This window comes from Sorex araneus, chromosome 8 (genome assembly GCF_027595985.1).
Source record: "Sorex araneus isolate mSorAra2 chromosome 8, mSorAra2.pri, whole genome shotgun sequence".
NCBI lineage: Eukaryota > Metazoa > Chordata > Mammalia > Eulipotyphla > Soricidae > Sorex > Sorex araneus.
In genome coordinates, this window is record NC_073309.1 from 1818396 (window position 1) to 1840754 (window position 22359).

At 63.4% G+C, this 22359-nt stretch overlaps 1 protein-coding gene across 1 annotated transcript in view; it reads right to left on the minus strand.

Moving 5' to 3' along the window:
- CDH13 (cadherin 13) overlaps nucleotides 1–22359 on the minus strand; it is a 700004-nt gene that overhangs the window by 79523 nt on the left and 598122 nt on the right. The window contains exon 7 of the mRNA XM_055146163.1: nucleotides 8654–8832. Coding sequence (XP_055002138.1) covers nucleotides 8654–8832 — 179 coding nt within the window. The remainder of the gene's footprint in view (nucleotides 1–8653; nucleotides 8833–22359) is intronic.

Here is a 22359-nt window from a genome sequence, read left to right on the forward strand (position 1 = left end):
AGGTCGAGAAGCTTAGAGTAGCCCCTGGACTCCCTCCTTGCTTGGGGACGCCTCGTCGACCCCAGACAAGCAGTCCAGCCCCTCAGCTGAGACACGGCCCCGGGCGCCAGGCCCTTATTCTCTGAGGAAGCCCAGAAGCGTTTCTGACCCGCAGCCCCCAGCAGACCCCTAGCAGACCCCTAGGGCTGCACCAGATGACCTCAGCACCTCCACATGCAGGGGACCCGAGCGTCCCAGGGGACAGCAGAGTATTCCCGATGTGGGTGACCGCCACCTTCCTGGCTGGGGGTGGGGGTGGCGGTGACGGCCCGGGCAGTGCCCACTGTGCGTGCAGGGTTGCCTGCAGGCGCGGGGTGCCCAGGGCTCGGCTCCAGGGGCAGCCGGAGGGGCTGAGCACCGGCTTCTCCAAATGTCCCCAAGGAACAGTCCGGAGCAAACTCAGAGTGTTCCGGGGAACCTGGGCCCCCGGAGCATCAGCCTTTTCTAAGTGGTTCCGGGCCTCACGCTGTCGACGGGCACAGAGAAGGGACTGGGGAGCTTCAGGGGGGCCTGGGAGGGTGATCGGCCGAGTGCCAGAGCAGGGGGCAGCGGGACCCTGAGCCTGAGCATGGACCCCGAGCCTCAGTAGATGCTGGCCTGGGCTCATTGGCTGCTGAACAGCCAGTCCTGTGTCCACATTCTAGAATATTCTACCTCCCCCTTTTAGTCTGGGACTTGACTCTGTCTCCCAGGATAATTTTGCTTTTCTCCTTCTTCCTTGTATCTTACGTTGTCATGTGACTTCTCTTATCGGGATTCTTTTCCACGAAGACCAGATAAGTATGACAAATTTGTCACATGGTAAAGAAACTCTATTTTATTCCCTCCGAGAGCCTGACCTGCCCCATCTGATGTGGAACATAGGAGTTCAGATAAGGCGCGTGTGAGATCGTGAGTGTATTAACAGCCGTCTTTTGTCCTGAGAAGGTCTGCAATCCCCTTCCTTGGGAAATCAGGTGTTGGTGGCCTTTGGTCATTCTCAAAGTTTTCAAGGGGGAAAAGTTTGTGAAATTCAAACTCTGGGGACTGTGGGCCCAGAGAATTGAAGGGCTGGAAGATCTCCCGTGGATATCACTGTTCTCTCTGTTCTTGCCGTGTGGCTTTTACAAGAGCACATACATATGTGTGTGCGCGTGTTCACACAGACACAGACATACAGACACACAGACACACAGGCACATGCACACAGACACACACACACACGCACACATGCACACCCCTTTCCAAATCTCCATCTCCACAGTGAGGAAGGCGTCAGGCCCGAGGGAGAGCGTTTGCTCTCTGCGCCAGCAAACCTTGGAGATACCGCCTGCTCCCCTCCCGGGTGGGGGGGCGTTCCGGACCCCTCCGCCTCTCCTCATTAGCATTTCCTTATTCCAGGGGCTGCAGCCAGCTGTCAAGATACCCCAATTTCCTGATAAAATTTGAGAAATGGAAACTCTTGCCAAAGAGAATGCCCCTCTCACTCTGCGCTGTGGATCTTTAATAGTCCGTGAGGCTCAGCCAACTTATCTCTATAATTTCAAACCCCACTCAATCGTGTATGGTCAGCCAGAGGATTTTCACACGCAAGCCGAGTCCGGCGGGGTGGGGGCGGGGTGTTTATCAGCTTCTTCAAAGTGTCATCTAAATTCATACTCCGCGTCCCAGGACTGGTGCTGTGCTCCCGCTCCGTCTCGGAGGACAGTGCTCGTACACATCCAGCCACGGCTTCTACTATGAATAAAAATGTTCCTTGCTTTATCTCTTCAAAACCAATATCCCCGAAGAATTTAAATATCTCACTCCTTCTCTTCCTTACAAAACAGCCCCGGGAGAAGCGCCCGACTCCTCTCTGTCCCACACAGGCTGCTGGGCCGGCCGGGACACCAAACCCCAGCTGGGGAGCAGAGCAGAGACAGTCTTAGGGAGGCATCGGGGGTGGGCAGTGAGTGGTGCAGGCCTGGTGTCCCTGCCTGAGGCCCGGACGACCTTCCCCCTCTGACCTCCGTCTGCTCTGTGAGCCCTAGAGAGAACAAGGCCCCCCAGCTGCGGCCGAGAACCAGGTGGTAACTCCCGGTGAGGGTCGGCCTAGCCCAGAGCCGGTTCCTTCTGGGTCTTTGGTAACAGTCGGCTCCTGTCATGGACGGTTTTACTCCGGGGGCGGGAGCTTGGGGACACTCCAGTTCCTGCCGCCCGCACAGAGGCGCCTTCCCTGCCTCCCCGGGCTCGTCCCCTCTCAGCGCCAGCCTTCTCCTCTCCACCCTTGCCCCTCGGGGCGCCCCACCAGGCCTCGCCAGCGCTGTCTGCCCTCCGGTGACCGTGCGGGCCGGGTCACCATGCCATCGGGCACGGGGATCATACCTGCTGCCAATCTTTTCTCTCTTGGCGAGGGAGTCTCCTCCCGCCTGGTGGGGCCGTAGCAGGGGTGAGGCTGAGAGAGCTCCAGGGCCCGCCTGCCCTGCGCGAGGGCCCCAGGGAGTGGGCCCCAGCCCGGAGCAGCCCCCTCCCCCCACCCCTGCTCTCCCTTTCTGCCCTTGGGCTCTTTGCGGGAGGACCTGCACTCAGGACGGCGGGGGCCCGTCCCTGACGACGGCTGAGGACCCCTGGGCCAGCTCCTCCTTTCAGTCCCCAGCCGAGGAAACCACCTGCCACGTCCCTTATGGTGCACGGGGCCGCCAGGCGATCAGGGGGAGCCCCTCGGGGGCCCATCTGCAGACCCCGGTAGTCAGCGCCTGCTCCGAGTCTGAGGGGATAGCCGGGGGAAACTGAGTCACACTTCCCAAAGGGGCGAAAAGACTCAGAGCTGAGGACACTGGAATCCTTGACAGGAGCTTCATAAACAAGAAGGCCCCTTCGCCGGCGGGAGGGCGTTTCCCTCGGCGGCACAGCTCTGGGTCAGAGCCGCTTCCCCGGCTCCCAGAAGGGGGCGCCAGGGGCCCCTCAGAGAAACGGGCACGACTCTAGGCCTGTCTGACGCCCGGCTGAGGAACGGGGCTGTGGGGACGACCTCACACCTGCTCTCTGATCCATTCTTCCCTCGCCCGAAGGCCCGGAGGCGGGCAGCGAGGAAGGGGGGTAGGGTGGCACAGTGGGCGGCGCCTGCCACGAGCCTGGGGCCACACAGGGGTCCCGGAGCCCCACCAGGAGAGACGCCTGGTGCAGGGCCGGGTCAGTCCTGAGCAGCCCCGGGTGTGGCCCCCAGACAAAACCAGAGAGGCAAACAAAAGAACAACAGCACAAGAACACGAGCACGGGGACCCGGGGGGCTCTGCAGAGAGAAACGCGTCCGCGAGGAACAGTTCTGAGGGCAGGGGGAGCAGGCAGGGAGGAGCTGGACCTGGGCCGGCGTCGGCGTCGCCCAGGAACAGAGACGCGGCTCTCGGGCGGCATCTCTGCAGTTGTTCTTTGCAAAGGTCAGAGAACTGCATCTCCCCTGGTTGTCTCCTGCGCACACGCAGGCCAGACGCGTCTGTTCAGCCTCCCGGCGGCACCGCGTGAGGGTGGGAAGCGCCCGGAGACGAGCGCGCGACACTCAGGCGGGTCCGACGCGGGCGCTTGGCCAGATTCACCTGAACCTGCCCCGGGAAACAGCCGCCAGGGCAGGGCGGGGGGATGGCTGTGGGGGCGCTGTGCTGCCCGTGGCTGAGCTGGGTGACCCCCAGCACGCACAAGCACGGTGTTCCGCGAAGCCCCGTCGGGAGAGACCCCCGGGCAGCCTGAGCACCGCCAGGAGAGGGCCAGGAACCGACCCCGCAAGAAAGGTAAAATAAAAAACATAGAAAGAGTACACACCCCTCCTCCTCCCCCTGCCCCCAGACACACACAGGCACACGGACACGCGCACACACTCTCAGACACACACGCACACACACACTCTCAGACACACACACACACGCACACATGCACACACACACTCTCAGACACACACACACGCGCACACACACACACACACACACACACACACACACACACACTGCCTCTCCCTTGCCTGCCCCGCCCTCGTCTCTCTGGGCTGTCGCCGTGTGGGTTCTGTGTGTCCCCTTACAGCCAGGCTCTGAGCTCGCAGGCGACAGGCCGGCCCCAGGGTCCCCCAGGAGCAAGCCCCATCCTGAAGCATCGCCACAGCAGTGGCGTCCACACGGCCCGGGGCCTGGGCCCCAGCACCCGGCGGCCCGGCCCTGCGGCCCTGGGCGAGGCCGTGCCTGGGGCTGCAGGGAGTCGGTTGGCAGGGCAGTGAGACGCCCCGAGCCCCCCAGGGTCGGGTCTGGCTCCCTCCCGCGACGGCGGGAAGGCCCCGGCTGGCCCGCACACACGGGCGCGAGGGGCGTCGGAGCCAGGGCACAGGCGCGTCACCGGAGCTGAGTCCAGCGTGTACCTGGCCCCTCCCCCCTCCCCTGCAGTGGGCACTGCCGGGAAGCCCTCCGCCCACCTGGTCGGTCTCAGCACGGCCGAGCACGGTTCCCCCACCCCCTGACCGGGACAATCTCCCCCAAGGAGGACAGCTCTGGGAGCACGGCCACCGAGAGCACTGGACTTAGAGTAGCACCCATCGGTGTAACTGGAAACGGTCTCGGGTGGGGGGTACCACGAATCCCCGTCTGCAACTCAGAGCTGGTGGCTTGGGAGGAAGCGAGCACTCCCCCTCTCCCTGGGGGACCCCCCACTCAGGGTCCTCACGCATGGGAGGCCGAGTGCTCTGACATGACGGAGCAGCGGGGGCTGGGACTTGTCACCGCCCGGCACCTGAGGTTATTTTCACCACAGGAAGACAGGAGAGAGAGAGGGAGAGAGAGAGGGAGAGAGAGAGAGAGGGAGGGAGAGGGAGAGAGAGAGGGAGAGAGAGAGGGACACAGAGAGAGGGACAGAGAGAGGGAGAGAGAAGGAGAAAGAGAGGGAGAGAGAGGGGGAGAGAGAGGGAGAGAGAGAGGGACACAGAGAGAGGGACAGAGAGAGGGAGAGAGAAGGGAAGGGAGGAGAGGGAGAGAGAGAGAGGGAGGGAGAGAAGGAGAGGGGAGAGGGGGAGGGAGAGGAGAGAGAGAGGAGAGAGAGAGGGAGAGAGGGAGGGAGAGAGAGAGGGAGAGGGATGGAGGGAGAGAGAAAGAGAGGGAGAGAGGGAGGGAGGGAGAGAGAGAGAAGGAGGGGGGAGAGAGGGAGAGGGAGAGAGGCGCTCTGCACGGCCGCTTTGTGCTAGACAGGGAAACTGAGGCAGAGGTGGTGAAGGAGCTGCCCCAGCCCTCACGGTGCCGTGGTGGTGGCCAGCGAGGGGCCTGCGAGTCTGTGCCAGGCCCTGCCCTTGGCTGGACACAAGGCCAGCCCGGACTCCCCCTCGCGGCTGGGCCAGCCTTGGAGGCCTGGAGGGTGAGGGTCCGAGAGAGACCCCCGGGCGTTCCCTGCTAGAAGGGACCCCAAGCGGGGAAGTGAGAAGGACCCCAAGGGACGCCCGCCCGCTCCTCCGCCCGGCACCGTGAGCGGGACCCGGAGTCTCAGAGCCCGCCTGGCGCCCCTTGGTCCTGCGACTCCGTCGGGCACGAGGGGAGGTAGCACCCCTGGGTCTCCCCGGTCTATTCACATCCCGCCCTGGATTCCCCGGCAGCCGGGGAGTAGAAACGAAAAGGAGGTGGGGCTGGAGCAATAGCACAGCGGGTAGGGCGTTTGCCTTGCACGCGGCCGACCCGGGTTCAAATCCCAGCATCCCATAGGGTCCCCTGAGCACTGCCAGGGGTGATTCCTGAGTGCAGAGCCAGGAGTAACCCCTGTGCATCGCCGGGTGTGACCCAAAAAGAAAAAAAAATGAAAAGGAGGAAATGACCCCGAAGCAACTGCCTAACTACCTGTGGCCCCACCCCGCAGCCAAGGAGGGTGATCCTGACGCACAGTCTAGTCGTGCGCGGTCACTGCCAGCGTGTTCAGTGGGCTGCGGGGACAAGGTCCGAGCGGCCGGGGAACACTCACGCCCCGAGGACTGACGCTCGGAGCTCCGCGGCAGCGCGGGCCAGGCCGGCCTCTGGGACTGCGAGATTCCCCGGCCGGCTGGTCCCGAGCTCATCGTCCCTCCACGCTCCCCCCCCCCGCCCCCGTGCGTCTGCAGCAGTGAGACAAGACGGTGCCGTCCCGGCCCGTCCCGGTCAGCAGGGTTCTCTCCCGGCTTGCAGCTACCACGCGCTCGCAGGGGCCCGTGCACGGGACCTCGGCACCAACCTTCGGGTGTTTTCTCTGACATATCCAAGGACTCCTGAGTGTTCCACAACAGAAAAATGCACATAAATCTCGAAATAAGCCCCTCTGTGTCGCTTGCCATGGGAGAAAGAGAGGAAATTTCTCTATTTTCACATCGGCTTAAAAATTGGGGGCTTTAGAAAGTTTCAGGAAAACCTTTTACCAGCTGAAAATAGAAAATAAATGGCGTTCACACTCGCGATGCTTTTTACTGTATGTACCTTTTTTTTTTATGGGCTATCACTTTGCTTAGATTATCTGCGAGATAATACGTAATAAGCTAAAGGCCAATTCAAGTAAGAACAGAAAACGCTCAGCTCACACACCCCAGAAGACGATGTGCCGGATGCAAATATTAAGATGGCTTTTTTAAGGACTTCTCCTGGAAACTGCTCCTATTTTCAAAATAAATAAATTATCCCCCAGACTGACCATTAGCTGCTCTGAGTAGCTGGAAATTGTGTTTGTGCTCAGAAAAATTGGCAGAATTCAGCAGATGAATTCCAGTCTAGTGGCCAAGATGATCAAGCAAATAACCCATTTATCAAACGCTAGCGACCTTTATCTGGCTTTATTCTGCAGCCAGACACACGTCGCCCCCACAGACAGGGCTGCGGAGCGAGGGCCGAGCTCGGTGATGGAGAAGAATAAAACCGTGCCCCAAACGCACCCAATTTTGTTCAGTAGAATCTATGGCTCGTATTTTCCCAAATGTTTCCCTAAGCATCTGAGCCGGGGTCAGACGCACTCACGGCCTCCTGCTCACCGGGCTATTTTCTGGAGCCCAGCACGGTTCGAAGACAAGGGTGGGGGAAGGGGAAGAAATGAAGGGACTGAGGGATTACCCAAGGGCAAGAGCAAACTCGCAGTTAAAATAAAACCATTTCCGCTGTTTCTGGATCCACTGGCAGGAGCTTCCGAGACGTCCGTGGGCGCAGCCCCAGGCACACACGCAGGAGACGGGTCTCCCGCCCACCCACTGGCCACGGTGCACTCGTCCGGCCACCTTTGTCCATCGAGAGCCCATCCAGGCTCAACAGACCCTCCTGGACACCACCTGGAGCTACGGGGCGGACACGCAAACGCGGGCAAAGACGGAGGCAAAGGCCACTGGGTCAGACTCAGAGAAGCCATGAGCAGACGGGCTCGTGCTGGACAAGGGGCCGCGTGACCTCTGCCGGCACTGGGCTCCCCTCGGGCAGGGGCCTGGGGCCACCACTCCCAGCACTCGTGGGGACTGGAGGATTGTGGCCAAGCCCAGCCCAGCAGCCACCCAAGGAAAGCCAAGTGCTCGGTGCAGGGAGGGGCGTGGCGAGGCAGGGGCGAGGCCTGCCCGGCCAGGAGGGACTCGGGCACTCCCGGGCGTGAGCTGGGGGCCGGCCATGGACGGTGCTGCCGGGGCGGGGACGGGCTTGTGTCCCGGCAAGGTGACAGCGCGTGGCCGTGCGAGGAGCAGTCAGAGGCATCGCCGGGGGATGGGCCCCAAGGGTCAGGGACTCTCCCAGGACCCGCAGCTGCCCAGGAGGGAGACGGACACTCCCAGGACAGCCCCGGGGCACTCGGCAGGGAGAGCTGCTCAGGGGTGCCCTGTGCCCGCGCGGGCCCGAGGGAGGAGCAGACGATGAGGACGAGGCTTAGGGCTGGCTCCCGGGGGCGGACGCAGGCTCCTGCCCACCTGCCGGCCCCTGCCCGCCCCTGCCCGCCCCTGCCCGCCCCTTCCTGCTCCTGCCCGTCCCTGCCCGCCCCTGCCCGCCCCTGTCCATCCTTGTCCATCCCTGTCCATCCCTGCCCATCCCTGCCCGCTCCTGTCCATCCCTGCCCGCTCCTGCCCACCCCGTCCATCTCTGTCCATCCCTGTCCATCCCTGCCCGCCCCTGCCCTCGACACTCTGCCCAGCAGGTGCCCGAGACCCCCTCCCCTTTCCCATGTCGTCCAATCACGATGCTGCCACAGTCCATGCCGCCGTTCACGTGTGTGACATGTCTGTCCTCACCCATCCCCCGTCGAGTGGAGGGAGAGGCCGGATGCCCACAGCACACACGCCGAACCACACAACACGCAGAGGACACAGGCCTTGGGCGGGGCCCTGTCCCCCACACAGGTGGGGCCAGCTGGGAGGCAAGTGTCCCAGGGGAAGCTGGAGACCAGAGTGGCCGAGGCGTGCCAAGGCCCCGGGGCCGCCAGCGAGGTGGTGTGGGGAGAGCCGGGCGGGTCGTGGGGCGGGGAGAGACGAGGCCGAGGCACAGCCGGCCCCTCGGCTGGACGAGGGACACACGCGGAGGTCCCGAGACTCAGCCCACCCGGCCACCTGGCTGAGCGCAGTGACCAGCCCGGCCAGCCCGGCTGCGGGGCCCACCAGGGCAGACTGCCCCGCCCCCCTGGGTCTGCCCGGCTCCGCTACCCGCCCTCCGCTCACCTCTCGGTCCAGCAGCGCCGGTGACACCACGGTGACGATGTCCCCTTTCTCGGGGTCGATGTAGAACATGTTCGGGGACGGCCGGTCGGGGCTCTGCTGGCGGATGTTGTACCGCAGGAGCGCGTTGTCGGTCGCGGGGTCGTCCGCGTCGAAGGCCGTCACCCGCATCACCGTGGTCCCTAGGGGGCAGGAGAGGGGGGAACGGGTCAGTGTGGCCAGTGGGGACCCCAGCACAGGCCGGTCACCCCGCAAGGAACCAAAGAGCAACTTTCCCAGCTCTGACGGTCCCTCTGCTCCCTCCCTCCCTCCCCTTCCCTCCCTCCCCTCCCCCTCCCTCCCCCTCCCTCCCTCTATCCCTCCGTCCCTCCCTCCTCCCTCCCATCCCCCTCCCTCCCTCCGTCCCTCCCTCCCTCCCCCCTTCCTCCCTCCCTCCCTCCGTCTTCCCCCCCACAGTGTGGTCTAACATGGCTATAGGCCACGAGAGGTCTGAGGCCGGGAAGGAGCGAGCGGCCCCAGGGAGCTGTGGCCTAGCTTTGCCCTTGCGCATAGAAAACTCCAGAACACTGAACCGCGTGTGTCGCAGGCCCAGCCCCCCTGCAGGTGTGTGAAGGCAGCAGCAGGCCTAGGGCTCAGGGGACCCGGACAGCTCACACAGGGGCGGAGAGGGCTGGGGCGAGGGTCAGCGTCACCCCAGCCTGCAACGCTTGGGGGACGTTTGTGAGCAGAGATGACGGCATTTACACGGCGTTTACACGGCGAGGCTGGCTGTGCAGGGGTGAGTGCGCGGGGCGGGCTGGGGGTGCTCACTGTGCAGGGGTGAGTACGTGGGGCGGGCTGGGGGTGCTCACTGAGCAGGGGTGAGTGTGTGGGGCGGGCTGGGGGTGCTCACTGTGCAGGGGTGAGTGTGTGGGGCGGGCTGGGGGTGCTCACTGAGCAGGGGTGAGTGCGCGGGGCGGGCTGGGGGTGCTCACTGAGCAGGGGTGAGTGCGTGGGGCGGGCTGGGGGTGCTCACTGAGCAGGGGCGAGTGTGTGGGGCGGGCTGGGGGTGCTCACTGAGCAGGGGTGAGTGCGCGGGGCGGGCTGGGGGTGCTCACTGTGCAGGGGTGAGTGCGTGGGGCGGGCTGGGGGTGCTCACTGAGCAGGGGTGAGTGTGTGGGGCGGGCTGGGGGTGCTCACTGTGCAGGGGTGAGTGCGTGGGGCGGGCTGGGGGTGCTCACTGAGCAGGGGTGAGTGTGTGGGGCGGGCTGGGGGTGCTCACTGTGCAGGGGTGAGTGTGTGGGGCGGGCTGGGGGTGCTCACTGTGCAGGGGTGAGTGTGTGGGGCGGGCTGGGGGTGCTCACTGTGCAGGGGTGAGGGTGCGGGGCGGGCTGGGGGTGCTCACTGTGCAGGGGTGAGTGCGCGCGCGGGGAGGGCTTGGGGTGCTCACTGCGGCTGACGTCTGCACAGACCTGGAAGCCCCTTGCACACGCGTGTGGACGTGTCGGTCAGCCCAGCTGCAGGGCAGCTCGGGCGGGGGACTGAGGGTGCCCCCCCCGCGGGGCTCTGTCCCTGGTCCGAGCATCCCCGGGCCGGGGGCAGGTCACTCCCACCGTGGGAGTCAGACGCTCAGTCACCAGCCGTGACTGAGGAGGGGGGAGGGCACCCAGGGTGGATGGATTTGCTTAGTCTCTCCCCGCGACCACCCGCCTCTCCACGAGGCACAGTCCGTCCTGCTCCGGCCGTCACGCACAGAGGCGGGCAGGGACGCGGCACACGGTCACTGCCGCTCTCCTGGTCAGTCAGAACCAGCTCTGCGGCCAGGGCTGTGCGGCCCCCTGCCCCCGCCCCAGACTCCCCTTCCCAGGACCGACACGGCCGAGCCTGCGCGGTGCGCTCTCCCCCAGGACCTGCCGGGCTGGCGCGGTTTGGGATTCAGCTTCTCCTGACCAGCCCTGCGGGGGACAAAGTCAGGGCACTGTCCGGCAAGTCCCGCGGTGGGGCACGGGCCGGCCGGGCAGTGAGTGAGTGAGTGAGTGGACGCTCTGCTCTCAGAGACGGACCCGGGCGGCCATGCCCTCAGACGGGTGAGTGGGCGCGGCTGCCGCGGCGCTGTCCCGGGACGCAGGCAGGGCCCGTCCGCCGCCTCCTGCCGGCCACCTGCTGCCTCCTGCCACACGGCCGCCCAGCCCGTCCCCGCTGCCAGGGAGGAGGCCCAGCGCCCAGACCCCAGCAGGACCGGCCGGGCCAGGCCAGGACAGGAGCCGTCTGGGGGGGCGGGCAGGCTGGCCACTGAGCAGCCTTGAGAGAGCCCCTACCGGGCGGGAGGCCGGCTTCCTCCGTCCGTCCATACGGCGTCTCGTCCTGCCCGGGCTGCCCGGGTGTGAGCGGGACAGTCAGCATCCCCCTCCCCCGCCCCCGCAGCCTCCCGCACGCCTGACGGTGCGCACCACCTTCCAGCACCGACTCCCCATGTCCTCCTGGGACGGGCCCGGGGGGCTGAGGGCGGGTGACGCTGAGGCCTTAACACCCCCCTGCCCCCGTCAGGGCGGGGCACGCGGTCCCCGTGCAGAGTGTGGCCCCCAGGCTCCGTTCTCTTCGACTGGCTGCCCCCACGCGGGGCCCAGTTGTGGGCGGGATGCCCTGTGTGTGTCGGAGATGTGGGCCCAAGGCCTGGGGGTGGGGGGTGGGTGACCACGCAGACCCCTCCCCGCCCGGGCTCCGGCAGGCCCAGACCTCGGGACGCCGGCAGGAAACGCCTCCTCTGCTCTGGCCGGCTCCCCGAGGGCCGGAACGGTGGAGACGCCTGCGCCTTCCTGCACCGCTGCCGGCCCCTGGGGAAGGAGCCTGAGCAACAGCCCCGTGGGCGCCCGGCGGCCTCCGTGGAGAGGGGCCAGCCCAGAGGGTCGGCTGATGCACGTGGCTGTGGGCGCCTGTGGCCCCAGGACACGCGTCCTCAGAGCTCGGGCGCCCTGCCGGAGACCTGCGCTCTCCTGCTGCCGCGGCCTTGTCTGCGCTGAGTCCCCGGCCGGCCCCTCTGGCCGCAGGACACGCAGACGGGGGCACCAGAGACCAGGAGGGGCTGAGCACTGAGTGAGCTCAGGCGAGACGCTGCAGCCGTCACCCGCAGAAGTGCCCTGACCTGCAGAACCAGGGGCCGGGGAGGGGGTTGCTCATGCACAAGCTTTAGGCCTTGGCGTGGTCCATCGTCCAGCACAGATGCCAGCGAAGGAATGAGGGTGACCTTCACTGACAAGCTAGAAAGTAGGCACAGTTGAGAGAAATCGAGTTTATGTTTCAGATGGAACTTGCGGGGACACAGAACAAGACAAAACATGTTCAAGGAGTGAACCCAAAAGCAAAGAAAAAGGAGGAGGAGGAGGAGGAGGAGGAGGAGGAGGAGGAGGAGGAGGGGGGGGAGAAGGAGGAGGGGGAGGAGGAGGGAGAGGAGGAGGGGGAGGAGGAGGGGGAGGAGGAGTGGGAGGAGGAGCGGGAGGAGGGGGAGGAGAAGGAGGAGGGGGAGGAGGAGGAGGAGGAGGGGGAGGAGGAGGGGGAGGAGGGGGAGGAGAAGGACGAGGGGGAGGAGGGGGAGGAGGGGGAGGAGGGGGAGGGGGAGGAGGGGGAGGGGGAGGAGGGGGAGGAGAAGGAGGAGGGGGAGGAGGGGGAGGAGGGGGAGGAGGAGCGGGAGGAGGGGGAGGAGGAGGGGGAGGAGGGGGAGGAGGAGGGGGAGGAGGAGGAGGAGGAGGAGGAGGGGGAGGAGGAGGAGGGGCAGGGGAAAAAGGGAACAGATGCAGTCAGAACGTTGGTGAGAGTAAAATGCAATTTATTTCCAAATGGTGGGACGAGGGCTACGAATGACCGTTGCCATGTGTCAGCCACCGAGTCTTTCAAGAATGCAAACTAAAATAAACTTTTTTAGGGGCGGACGATTCTGAATGAAAATGGCCCCAAGCGTTCGCTCCGAGGGTGGGTTTGCCCGAGTCAGTGCCTTCAGACAGGGAGACGGCCGTTCTCTGAGACCAGCCGCTGCTAACTGCTTCCTCGTTAGCACGATGCTAACTCGTGCCTCGTGAAGCCCGCAATTACACAGGCTTGATTTGAAGCGCACTAGACTTGTCTCAAATTTTGCCTCCCTCCCTGGAGCTAGCTGGTTTCTTAAGTACAAATTGACAGTCAAATGTAATAAGTTATGACAAGTGGAGCAATGTTTTTCCCCATCTGCTTTCAAAGGCTGTTTATTTTTATACCAAGTTGAGGATGGAGACAAAAGATGCACCTTCAGACTATCTCAGCCCCCAGAGCCCCCTCCTCAGTCGGGTTTCCACGGCATCTTTGTCCACTTTCCTGGTAGGCTACAGTTTAATTAAATTGCAGCAGCTTTTAGGAAAGAAAACAACATTTTGGGATGTGAGGTAACATATGGCTGGAACCGGGGTTTCCTCCTGTCCTAACTCACTTTATTGCCCTGATTCCTTCATTTCATCCAGCATTTGAAGGCGGTGTTTTCCACCGACTATTGAAATGCCACTTAATTATTTTGATCCACCTTCTTTTCTCTGCAGCTCTTTGGAAAAGGGCACAGGGTCATGCCCATGGGAGGCAGGATCTTCCCTCAAACATGTCTAAAAAGCAAGTTTAAGGGCCCTTCCCAGTGACAGGGAAATCTCCGCATTGAATAAGAACCGGGAGCTGAACCCTCAACACAAACACAGTTCCCCACAAAACATCACCACAACCACTGGAAGTTGCGGGCGTCTGTTTTCTTTAACCAACTGAAGAGCTCACTTTCCAAAGGGCTGTAATCCCAGTGCTCCCCTGAGCTCCCCATGTCTGCGCTGTATCTCAGCTCTGTTTGGGGGCCACACCCAGTTGTGCTCAGGGGTCACCCCTGGCAGGCTCCAGGGACCCTCTGGGTGCTGGGGACCAAACCTGGGCCAGCCGGCAAGGCAGCTGCCCTACCTGCCGGACTCTCTCCAGCCCGAGACAGCTTCAGTCTGTCACCTGGGCCGGGCCAGGCAGACACTCAGCTCCCGCTTCCTGCTGGGCGGGCGAGCCTCCCTCACGCCTCCCCGGAGCAGGACGATGCACTAGCAGGGCGAGTTGCGGCCACTCTCCACTCTGCGGGCAGGGGCGGAAGGCGAGGGAGGGAGCAGGTGTGCCTCTCGCTCCCGCTCTCGCACTGACGTGAGGATGGGCGGCAGGGGGGGGGCGGAGATGGGGGTCACGCGGCTGGCGGGAACAGACTCTCCACTCCCAGGTGAATTCTGGACCGCAGGCTCATTGCCCCATCATTTTAGCATGTGGCGTGTGCACATGTGTATGCCATATGACAAAAGCTCAGTTATTGTAGTTTACCAGTGTATGTACACAGAACCTCCTGACCCCGCGCCGGGCTGTCTCCAGCGGGGCCCCTCGGAGGGGGGCGGGTTGAGTTTCCCTCCCCACCCCAAGCAGGACCCCTGCAGCCGAAAACCTCCGGAACCCAGCCACAGCCCATGCTCAAGGCCCCTCGCCACACACGTGGACGAGCCTCACGCATGAAGGAACCGGCAGAGGAACCCAGGTGTGCGGGACCCGTGGCTGAGACCTCCAAGCTGGCTCAGGTCAGGACTGGGCCTCCTCCACCCAGATCCCCAGTTTTCTAGTAGCTTGGCAGCCACACCCAGAAACTGCACCCGGCTCCGTGTAATCCCAACAAAGGCCAACATCCAGAGACTATAAAACAAAGCTCCTGGAAGAGAGTGACACAATTTTTCCTGGAGCACACGGCCTTTTGTTTTATATTTATTTATTTCCCCACATGGAGAGCAAGCTACCTGTGACGTATTTGATACGCCAAAAACAGTAACAGCAACATGCTCTTTTGTGTTCCTGGAGCAAGCAGATGCCACTGGGCTACACTAGCACGTGACAGGGACAAATGAAGATGTTACTGGCGCCCACTCAAGCAAATCAATGAACAATGGGATGACAGGTGATACAGTGATACAGTGATCATAATGTATGTATATATTTAAACTGTCTATTATAACAGTGTATTTATATAGTACAGTATATTATATATTTATCATGATGTATATAAATCACTGTCACTGTCACCGTCATCCCATTGCTCATCAATTTCCTCGAGCGGCATTAGTAATATCTCCATTGTGAGACTAGTTGTTAAGTTGTTACTGTTTTTGGCATATCGAATACGCCATGGGGAGCTTGCCAGGCTCTGCCATGCAGGCGAGATACTCTCGGTAGCTTGCAGGGCTCTCTGAGAGGAGCAACTGAACCCAGGTCAGCTGTGTGCAAGGCAAATGCCCTACCTGCTGTGCTATCACTCCAGCCCATATATAAATAGTATATGTTTATATGATTTGTATTATAATAGTTATATTATATTATGCTGTAATTATATGTGTCACTGTCACTCTGTTAGTTAATGATTTGCTCGTGCGGGCACCAGTAATGTCTCCATTCATCCTAGCCCTGAGATTTTAGCAATCTCTTTTTTACTCGTCCTTCCCAACAGTGCCGCATAAGAGGCTCTTCAGGGTCAGGGGAATGAGACCCATCATGTTACTGTATTTGGCATATGAATACACCACGGAGGGCTTGCCAGGCTCTCCCGTGTGGGCAGTAACCTCTTGGTGGCTTGCCAGGTTCTCCAATAGGGAGAACGTGGCTGCACGCTTCCGGGAGCTTGGTTTTATAGTCTCTGGATGTTGGCCGTTGATGGGATTACACGGCGCCAGGGCAGTTTCTGGGTGTGACTGCCCAGCTACTGGAAAATGGGGGATCTGGGCGGAAGAGTTCCAGTCCCGATCTGAGCAGCCTTGGAGGTCTTGGCCCCGGGTCCCGCACACCTGGGTTCCTCTGCCGGCTCCTTCATGCGTGAGGCTTGTCTGAACGTGTAATTACACGTGTAGGATAAATATATATTTAGCCATATAGTACTTGTATATGTATTTATATGCTTAGCGTCCACAGCCCTGACTGTGGTTTTACATTCTGGGGGTCTCAGCCCCCAGACGGACACGCAGACACCCACAGACAGACACGCTCTGTGGGGAGGGTTGGGGGGCGGCAGGGTCATCTTCCACCCCCCAGCGGCCCTCGGCCACACAGACATCACCAGTCTCATTCTTGCCCGGCGGAAGGGTTCCTTTCCAGAACTCTCCATGTGGGTGGAGAGCCCTTACCTGGGCCCGCCAGAACCTGTCAGGCCAGCGGAGACCCCGTAGGGGCCCTGGGGACAGCTGCCCCCGCGCAGGGCAGACCGTAGGGGCCTCAGACATGCAGCTGGAGTGCCAGGACTCATGGGGGGGTGCAGGGAGGGGTACAGGGCGGGGGTCCCGCGGGATCGAGATGGAAAGAAGGGGCGCAGACGGACACGCAGACACCCACAGACAGACACGCACGGACACACAGACGTGCAGCCAGACATGCACAGATGCAGAGACAGACACGCAGACAGACACAGATGGGCAGACAGACGCGCACAGACGCACAGACAGACGCAGGCAGAAGCGCCCAGACACACAGACAGACAGACAGACGTGCACAGGCGCGCGCGTGGAGGCGGCCGTGGGCGGGCCTCGATGCTTCCGAGTTTGCAGACGGTTCTCCGCGGGAACCGTGTGGCTGCAGAGAGCGGAATGAAGCGGGGGGGCTGGGGCAGGGGCCCTGTGAGCCTCAGGGGTGCGGGGGCTTGGGGGGAGGCACAGCTGGCCGGGCAGGGCCTGTGGCAGCCCCTTGCTCCCGGTCACTTCTCAGGCCACATCAGCGGGTGGGGAGGGCAGGGAGGGGGGAGGCAGGAGGGAGGGTGACAGGGGCATCCCGGGCTCGGCCCTGCGCCCTCTCCCCCTCGTTCCTAAGGGGCTGTGGCCGGCGCAGAGCTGGGGGCCTCCCCCAGAATCCCTGGGCACACCAGCAAGGCGCGTTAGCCGGGTAGCCGGGCACCCAGTGGCTTCTGAGGGTGACCAGGGACCAGCCTGGTGCCCAGTGACCCCAGCCCGCAGCCTCCATTCCAGTCCCCGTGTCCACAGGGCAGAGCTGGGGGACCCCACCCCCGGAGAGAGGCCAGCACTGAACAGCCCAGTCTGTGCTGGACACAAGCTGGCCAGCCCGGAAGGAGCAGGACGGCGGGGCCAGCCGGACGGACACACAGAGCCCCCCAGAGCCTTTGGGGGCCACTGCCGGGGCCCCTCAATTCTGCTCTCGGGTCAGCGGTGCCTGGAGCGTTTCCCAGGCGCAGTTCGCAGACACCCGGGAGGTGCGGGTCCTGGACCTCAGGGTGCTGACCCCCGGGAAGCGCCCTCACCCCAGAGACTCAGACCCCTGAGTCAGGGCGGGCTCTGCTGGGTGGGCCAGGAAACATCTCCCCGGAGCACTTGGCCTTAGGGTTCTGGCGTTTCCGTTACTTGATCATCCTCGTTTCCCACCTTCTGCTGGAAGAAACGGCCCAGACCCAGGGACCCGCCAGCCTCTCCCTGGCACCGGCCCAGCACACTGAAACCAAATTGCAAAGTTTAATTAGCTAGCTTGCTTCGAGATAAAAATGCAAATAAAAAAGTTTCCAGTTTCACCTGTTTATGAGCCAAAGGCAAAAATTAATTAAAGTCAATGGAGAAAAGTAAATAAACATTTTGAAGTAAAGGAAATAAATATTCTGAAGAGCGAGGTTAAAGCTCAGGAAACACGAGAGGGAGTCAATTAAGTGTAGTTGTGTGTGTTGGCGCCTGATAATGTGGTCGCGCCACCCCCGTCCGCCCTCGCTCCCTCTGGAAGCTTCTAGAAGAAAGGGCAGGTGGGCCCAAAGGGATGGACCGGACGGAGCAGGTGGGCGTCCCGCACCTGCCCGCTCCCCGGGGGTCCGACGGCGCAACGGGGCACGTGCCAGGAGATCCTGCGAGTCCTGTTAGGCACGAAGATGCTCCCGCCCTGCCCCGTGGGTGGAGACGCGGGCCACGCGCGGCCCCAACCCGGCCCTGCCCCACGGGCGACCCCAACTCGGCCCTGCCCCACGCACACAGGTTGGTGCTGCGTCGGCGCTGCGGGATGGAGATGGGACCAGGGCAACCCTAGAGCAGGAGCCAAGCGTGTGTGCCAGGACTGACAGGTGCGGCGGCCAATGGGCAGCCAAGGCGCGAGGCTCATGTGTCAGACTGACAGGTGCGGCGGCCAATGGGCAGCCAAGGCGCGAGGCTCATGCGTCAGACTGACAGGTGCGGCGGCCAATGGGCAGCCAAGGCGCGAGGCCCGGCCCCTGAGCGCCTGGCACACCTGCAGGGGGGCGGCTGCATCCTGGGATGCTCTTCTGGCCGTTAGCTGGCCTTGGGCTGCAGGGAGGGTGGGGGCGGAGTTGGGTCGGAGGGGCTGCAGGTGTGGGGTCCAGGCAGGGGCGGGAGAGTCAGGACCCCCCTTTTAGGAGGTTCCCCCCAGGAAGGGCTGAGTGGAGCGTGAGGAGAGGTGGGCGAGGGGGCGGGGGCGCTCACGGCAGTGGGTGTTTCAGGTTTGGAAAACAATAGGAAGCAATCTGGAGTAGGAAACAATAAATGATAGTGTCAGGGAGGGGGCGGGAGGGGGTGGCATTGCTATGGCAACACGCTGGCGTGCGCGTGGGGGCCGGCGTCCTGCGCCCCTCTCTCCAGGAAACCAGATCACAGCCGGCCGAAGCCCACTTGTGCGCCAACGCGCGGGGTGGGGTGGGGGTTCGTCTGGTTGGCTTGTTCCCTGCACACGGGTCAGGCCACCTCCAGGCCTGAAAGGACACTCGCTGGGCCCACACGCGAGGCCGCGCAGGGCGGGAGCCCGTGGGCGCCCCGAGTGGCACCCCCGAGGGTCCCCTGAGCAGTGCTGTCGCGCCCACGCGGGAATGCACAGATGCCAAGGGCAGACGCACTCACTCCCACCCGGAGGCAGACTCTTCTGGAAGCCAAAGAGACGGCTGTGAATGTGCCCCCACCCCGCAGCACCAGTGTTGGCTCCGGGACTCGGAGAGCGGCCTGGATGGAACGTCCAGCTGCCCTGGAGAGGGGCAGGGCTGGGGGACCCAGGGGTCTTGGTCCCACCCCGCTCGGTGATGCTCTCGCTAAGAGCCAGCCGGCTGGTGGCGCTGCCCCTGCCCCTGGCTGGCGGCCTGGACAGCCCGGGGCTTCCCTGAGTGTGTTGTTCCCGCTGGGGGCCGGGTCGGACCCTGTCCCAGAGGGGCCTTGCGGAGGTCAGCCGGGGCCGGGCTGGCAGGCGCCTCTGTCCGGCCGGCACGAGCCGCTGCTCCGCCACCGTCGGCTTCCGTGCCAGGTGCGCTGGGTGGTGGCAGGAGAAGCCGAGACCAACTAGTACAGCCAGAGGCACGCGGGGAAGCAGAGGGTGGGCTGGGGCCTAGAGCCCGGGTCTGAGTCAGCCGGGAGGGAGCGAGCTCGGAAACCGGCTCCCGCGCCACAAAGTGCCGCAGACCCCCACCCCCCCAGACGCCCCCAGCCACGCCCAGCCAGACCCCCAGCCCCCCCAGCCCCCCCAGCGATACAGAGGGGAAATGATGACGTGCTTCAGCTGCCCCTGGAACCAGCCTCCCAGGTAAAAACTGAAAAGTCCGAATGGGGGGTTTCCAAATGGCTCTGGGGGCTACGGCCAGAGAGTCCTGGCCAGGACACGACGGTCACTGTGTCACGGCACAGCCATGAACTTCCTTGGCCCCCGGAAGGACATGTGCTGTGTGGAATAGTACGCGGTGGTCAAGAGAAAGACAGATGGAAAGGCAGGGAGGGGAGCACCATCGGGGAGCACCGTCGGGAACTGCCCAGAGGACAGAGACTTCCAAGACGACACGCTCGCTCGGATTCCAGAAGACACGTCTGTTTGGTAAACACAGACAGACGGACAGACCTGCCGACAGAGAGACGGCCTCCAGTCCAGGGCCAGGAAGTGGACGCAACCGTGCTCGAGGGATCTGGCGTTTGTGGCTGTGGGCCGGGGATGTTTTTATGAAGGTGATTATGCTCCACTTTGGGTAGTCACACACACACAGGAATCAATAGGACACACCGGGGTCTGCACGTGGGTTCTGAAGACAGTTTCTGCCGCCAGAACCGCCTGAAAATCAATGGCCTAGATGTTCAATCTTTGGAAAACGGCCAAATGAATTAGATGCAGCATCTTGACGGGCCATTACGGGGTCATTAAAGCTGATAATTATGATGACCGGGTAGCCTGTGGGACGTGCTGGGGGTGTGCTAAGTAGAAAGGAACGTTCCAGAATGTCATCTCGGGCACAGGTGGACGGGGGAGAAGTGAGACGCACGGACAGAGCCGCAGGGAGGCGGTCAGGGCCTCGGGGGTCCAGCGGCACAGGCTTCCTTGGAGCTAAGATGGGTGAGTGGACGGACAGCCGACAGCCGCGGCTGGATCTCCAGGGACCCCGCAGGCACCTGCACCTGTGCATGGAACTCGCACCCGGGGCCGGCTCTGCGGGAACATGGACTGTGCACCCACCTGCACACGGAACCCGCACCCGGGGCTGGCTCTGCGGGAACACGAACCGTGCACCCACCTGCACCCGGAACCTGCACCCGGAACCCGCACCCGGGGCCGGCTCTGTGGGAACCCGGACCGTGCCGAGCGCCAGACTGAGAGCCGAGGTGCTTCCCCTGCCGGCTCCTGGCCACTCGCTCAGGCTCCGCAGAGGCCACGGAGGGTCAGTGTGGCGTGCGGTGACAGAGGGGGCTGTGCAGACCCAGGCCCCCGGGGTGAGGGTGCAGGGGGAGGAGGAAGGGGGGACCTGGGTGGGCTGGAAGCCGAGAGGGCGCCTGGCACGCGGCCTGCGCTTCCCCAGCGTCCCCGCGGGAGCCGGCGGCCGGGAGCCAGCGGGCGGGGGTGGGGGGGGTGGGGTGAGGCGCCCGGCCCAGCGCCCCCCCCATGCCCCCCCACCGTGCACTTTCCACGGTGTCATTACTCTGCCTTGTGACTATTTTTAGACGTCCAAACATCACACTTAATTGCAAGCTTGTTCGTCTTTGCAGGAAACCAAGAAATCTGTTTATTACTTCTTATTTCTCACCTCGGCAAGGTGGGAGGTAAAAGTTATCTAAAGCGAAACACACACACACACACACACACACACACACACACACACACACACAGAGTCCACAAAGCAGGAAACTCCTCTGGTTCCCGGGGCTCTGAGAGTGCTGACACTCGGTCCCCGGAGGGCCAGGCCCGGCCCAGTCCACGGCCCCCGAGGCCTGAGTCCAGCCGGCTGCAGCCTGGCACGGCCCCGTCTCTGCCTGGGACGGGCACTCCGTGGGCCCCAGGCCCCCCGCCAGCCCCGCTTTACACTTGCGGACCACCCTGTCGCCTCAGGTCCCGAGGGTCAGGGGGGCCCGACGGCCTCGCGGCGCCCAGGACAGCCGGCCCTGCCGAGACGAGTGGCAGCTGGGCTGGCAGCCAGAGGGCCGCGGGGGCGGGGGTGCAGCCCGCAGAGGGTCCCCAGGGCCCCCGGCCTCCCTCAAGGCCTCGCTCCTCCCCCCAGTTCGTTCCTCCCCGGGGGGCCTTGGCCCTGACCGCCCCTGACTGAGCTGGGCCGCCGCGGGCTCTCTCGGAGGGAGCGGGACGGAGCAGAGCGTGGGGACACCGAGGCAGGTGCAGGGCACAGCTCCCGGGGCCAGGACGCTGCTGGGCACGGTCTCCTGGGCACGGCCGCCCCCACTCCCCCACGGTCCGGCCCCCCTAACTTGAGCGCCCGTGACTGCCCTCGGACACGCAGTCGGAGCCCCCTGCCTGGGACCCCTGCCCAGGACCAGCTCAGTAGAGCAGAGCCGAGGGCTGTATCTTCCTGGCCCCGACAGACGGGGGTGGAGAGGGCAGCCACTGCAGGGATGCGGGGCGAGCACTGGGGCGGGAGCACTCAGCGTCACAGCTGGCCCGGTCTGACCCTGGAGCCGGTGCACAGTGGGGATGACGGGCTTGAAGCACCGGCTCCTCCTTCTGACCTGCGCCCCCCTCACCCCCACGCCCTCCGCTCCCTGGGTTCAAGGGGCCCCGCTGTCCACGGCTCTGCCCTCACGGTGCCCTCCCCGTCCCGAGGACTCTCCGTGCTCATCGTTTCTACGTTCTGCCTCTAACCGGACTCCCTGCTTCTCCCACGGAGCCTGTGACGCAAATCACTGCCAGTTTCATATATCTTTCGGGGGGTATGTCAGTGACAGACAATGACAGTTCCAGGAGGTGATCTGATTAAAACTTATTTCCTGTGAAGAACTTTGCAAATCATGGTGCTTTAATAACATTTTAATTTTAGAGAGAAAGAATCATTCTGACGTCCGAGCCCCTGCAGTGCAGGTACACCGCCACCAGGTGGCAGTCACGCGCCACTAGCGCAGACCAACCCGTGGCTTGGGGGAGACACGCGTGTGGCCGACAGAGCCGTGTTTCCTGAGCGCCCACACCCACACCTGCACCCACACTCGCACCCGCACCTGCACCCACACCCGCACCTGCACCCACAACCTCACCCACACCCGCACCCGCACCCACACCCGCACCTGCACCCGCACCCGCACCCCTCACCCACACCCGCACCCACACCTGCACCCGCACCCGCACCCGCACCCCACACCCGCACCCACACCCACACCCACACCCGCACCCACACCCGCACCCCGCACCCACACCCGCACCCACACCCGCACCCACACCCGCACCCACACCCACACCCACACCCACACCCACACCCCGCACCCACA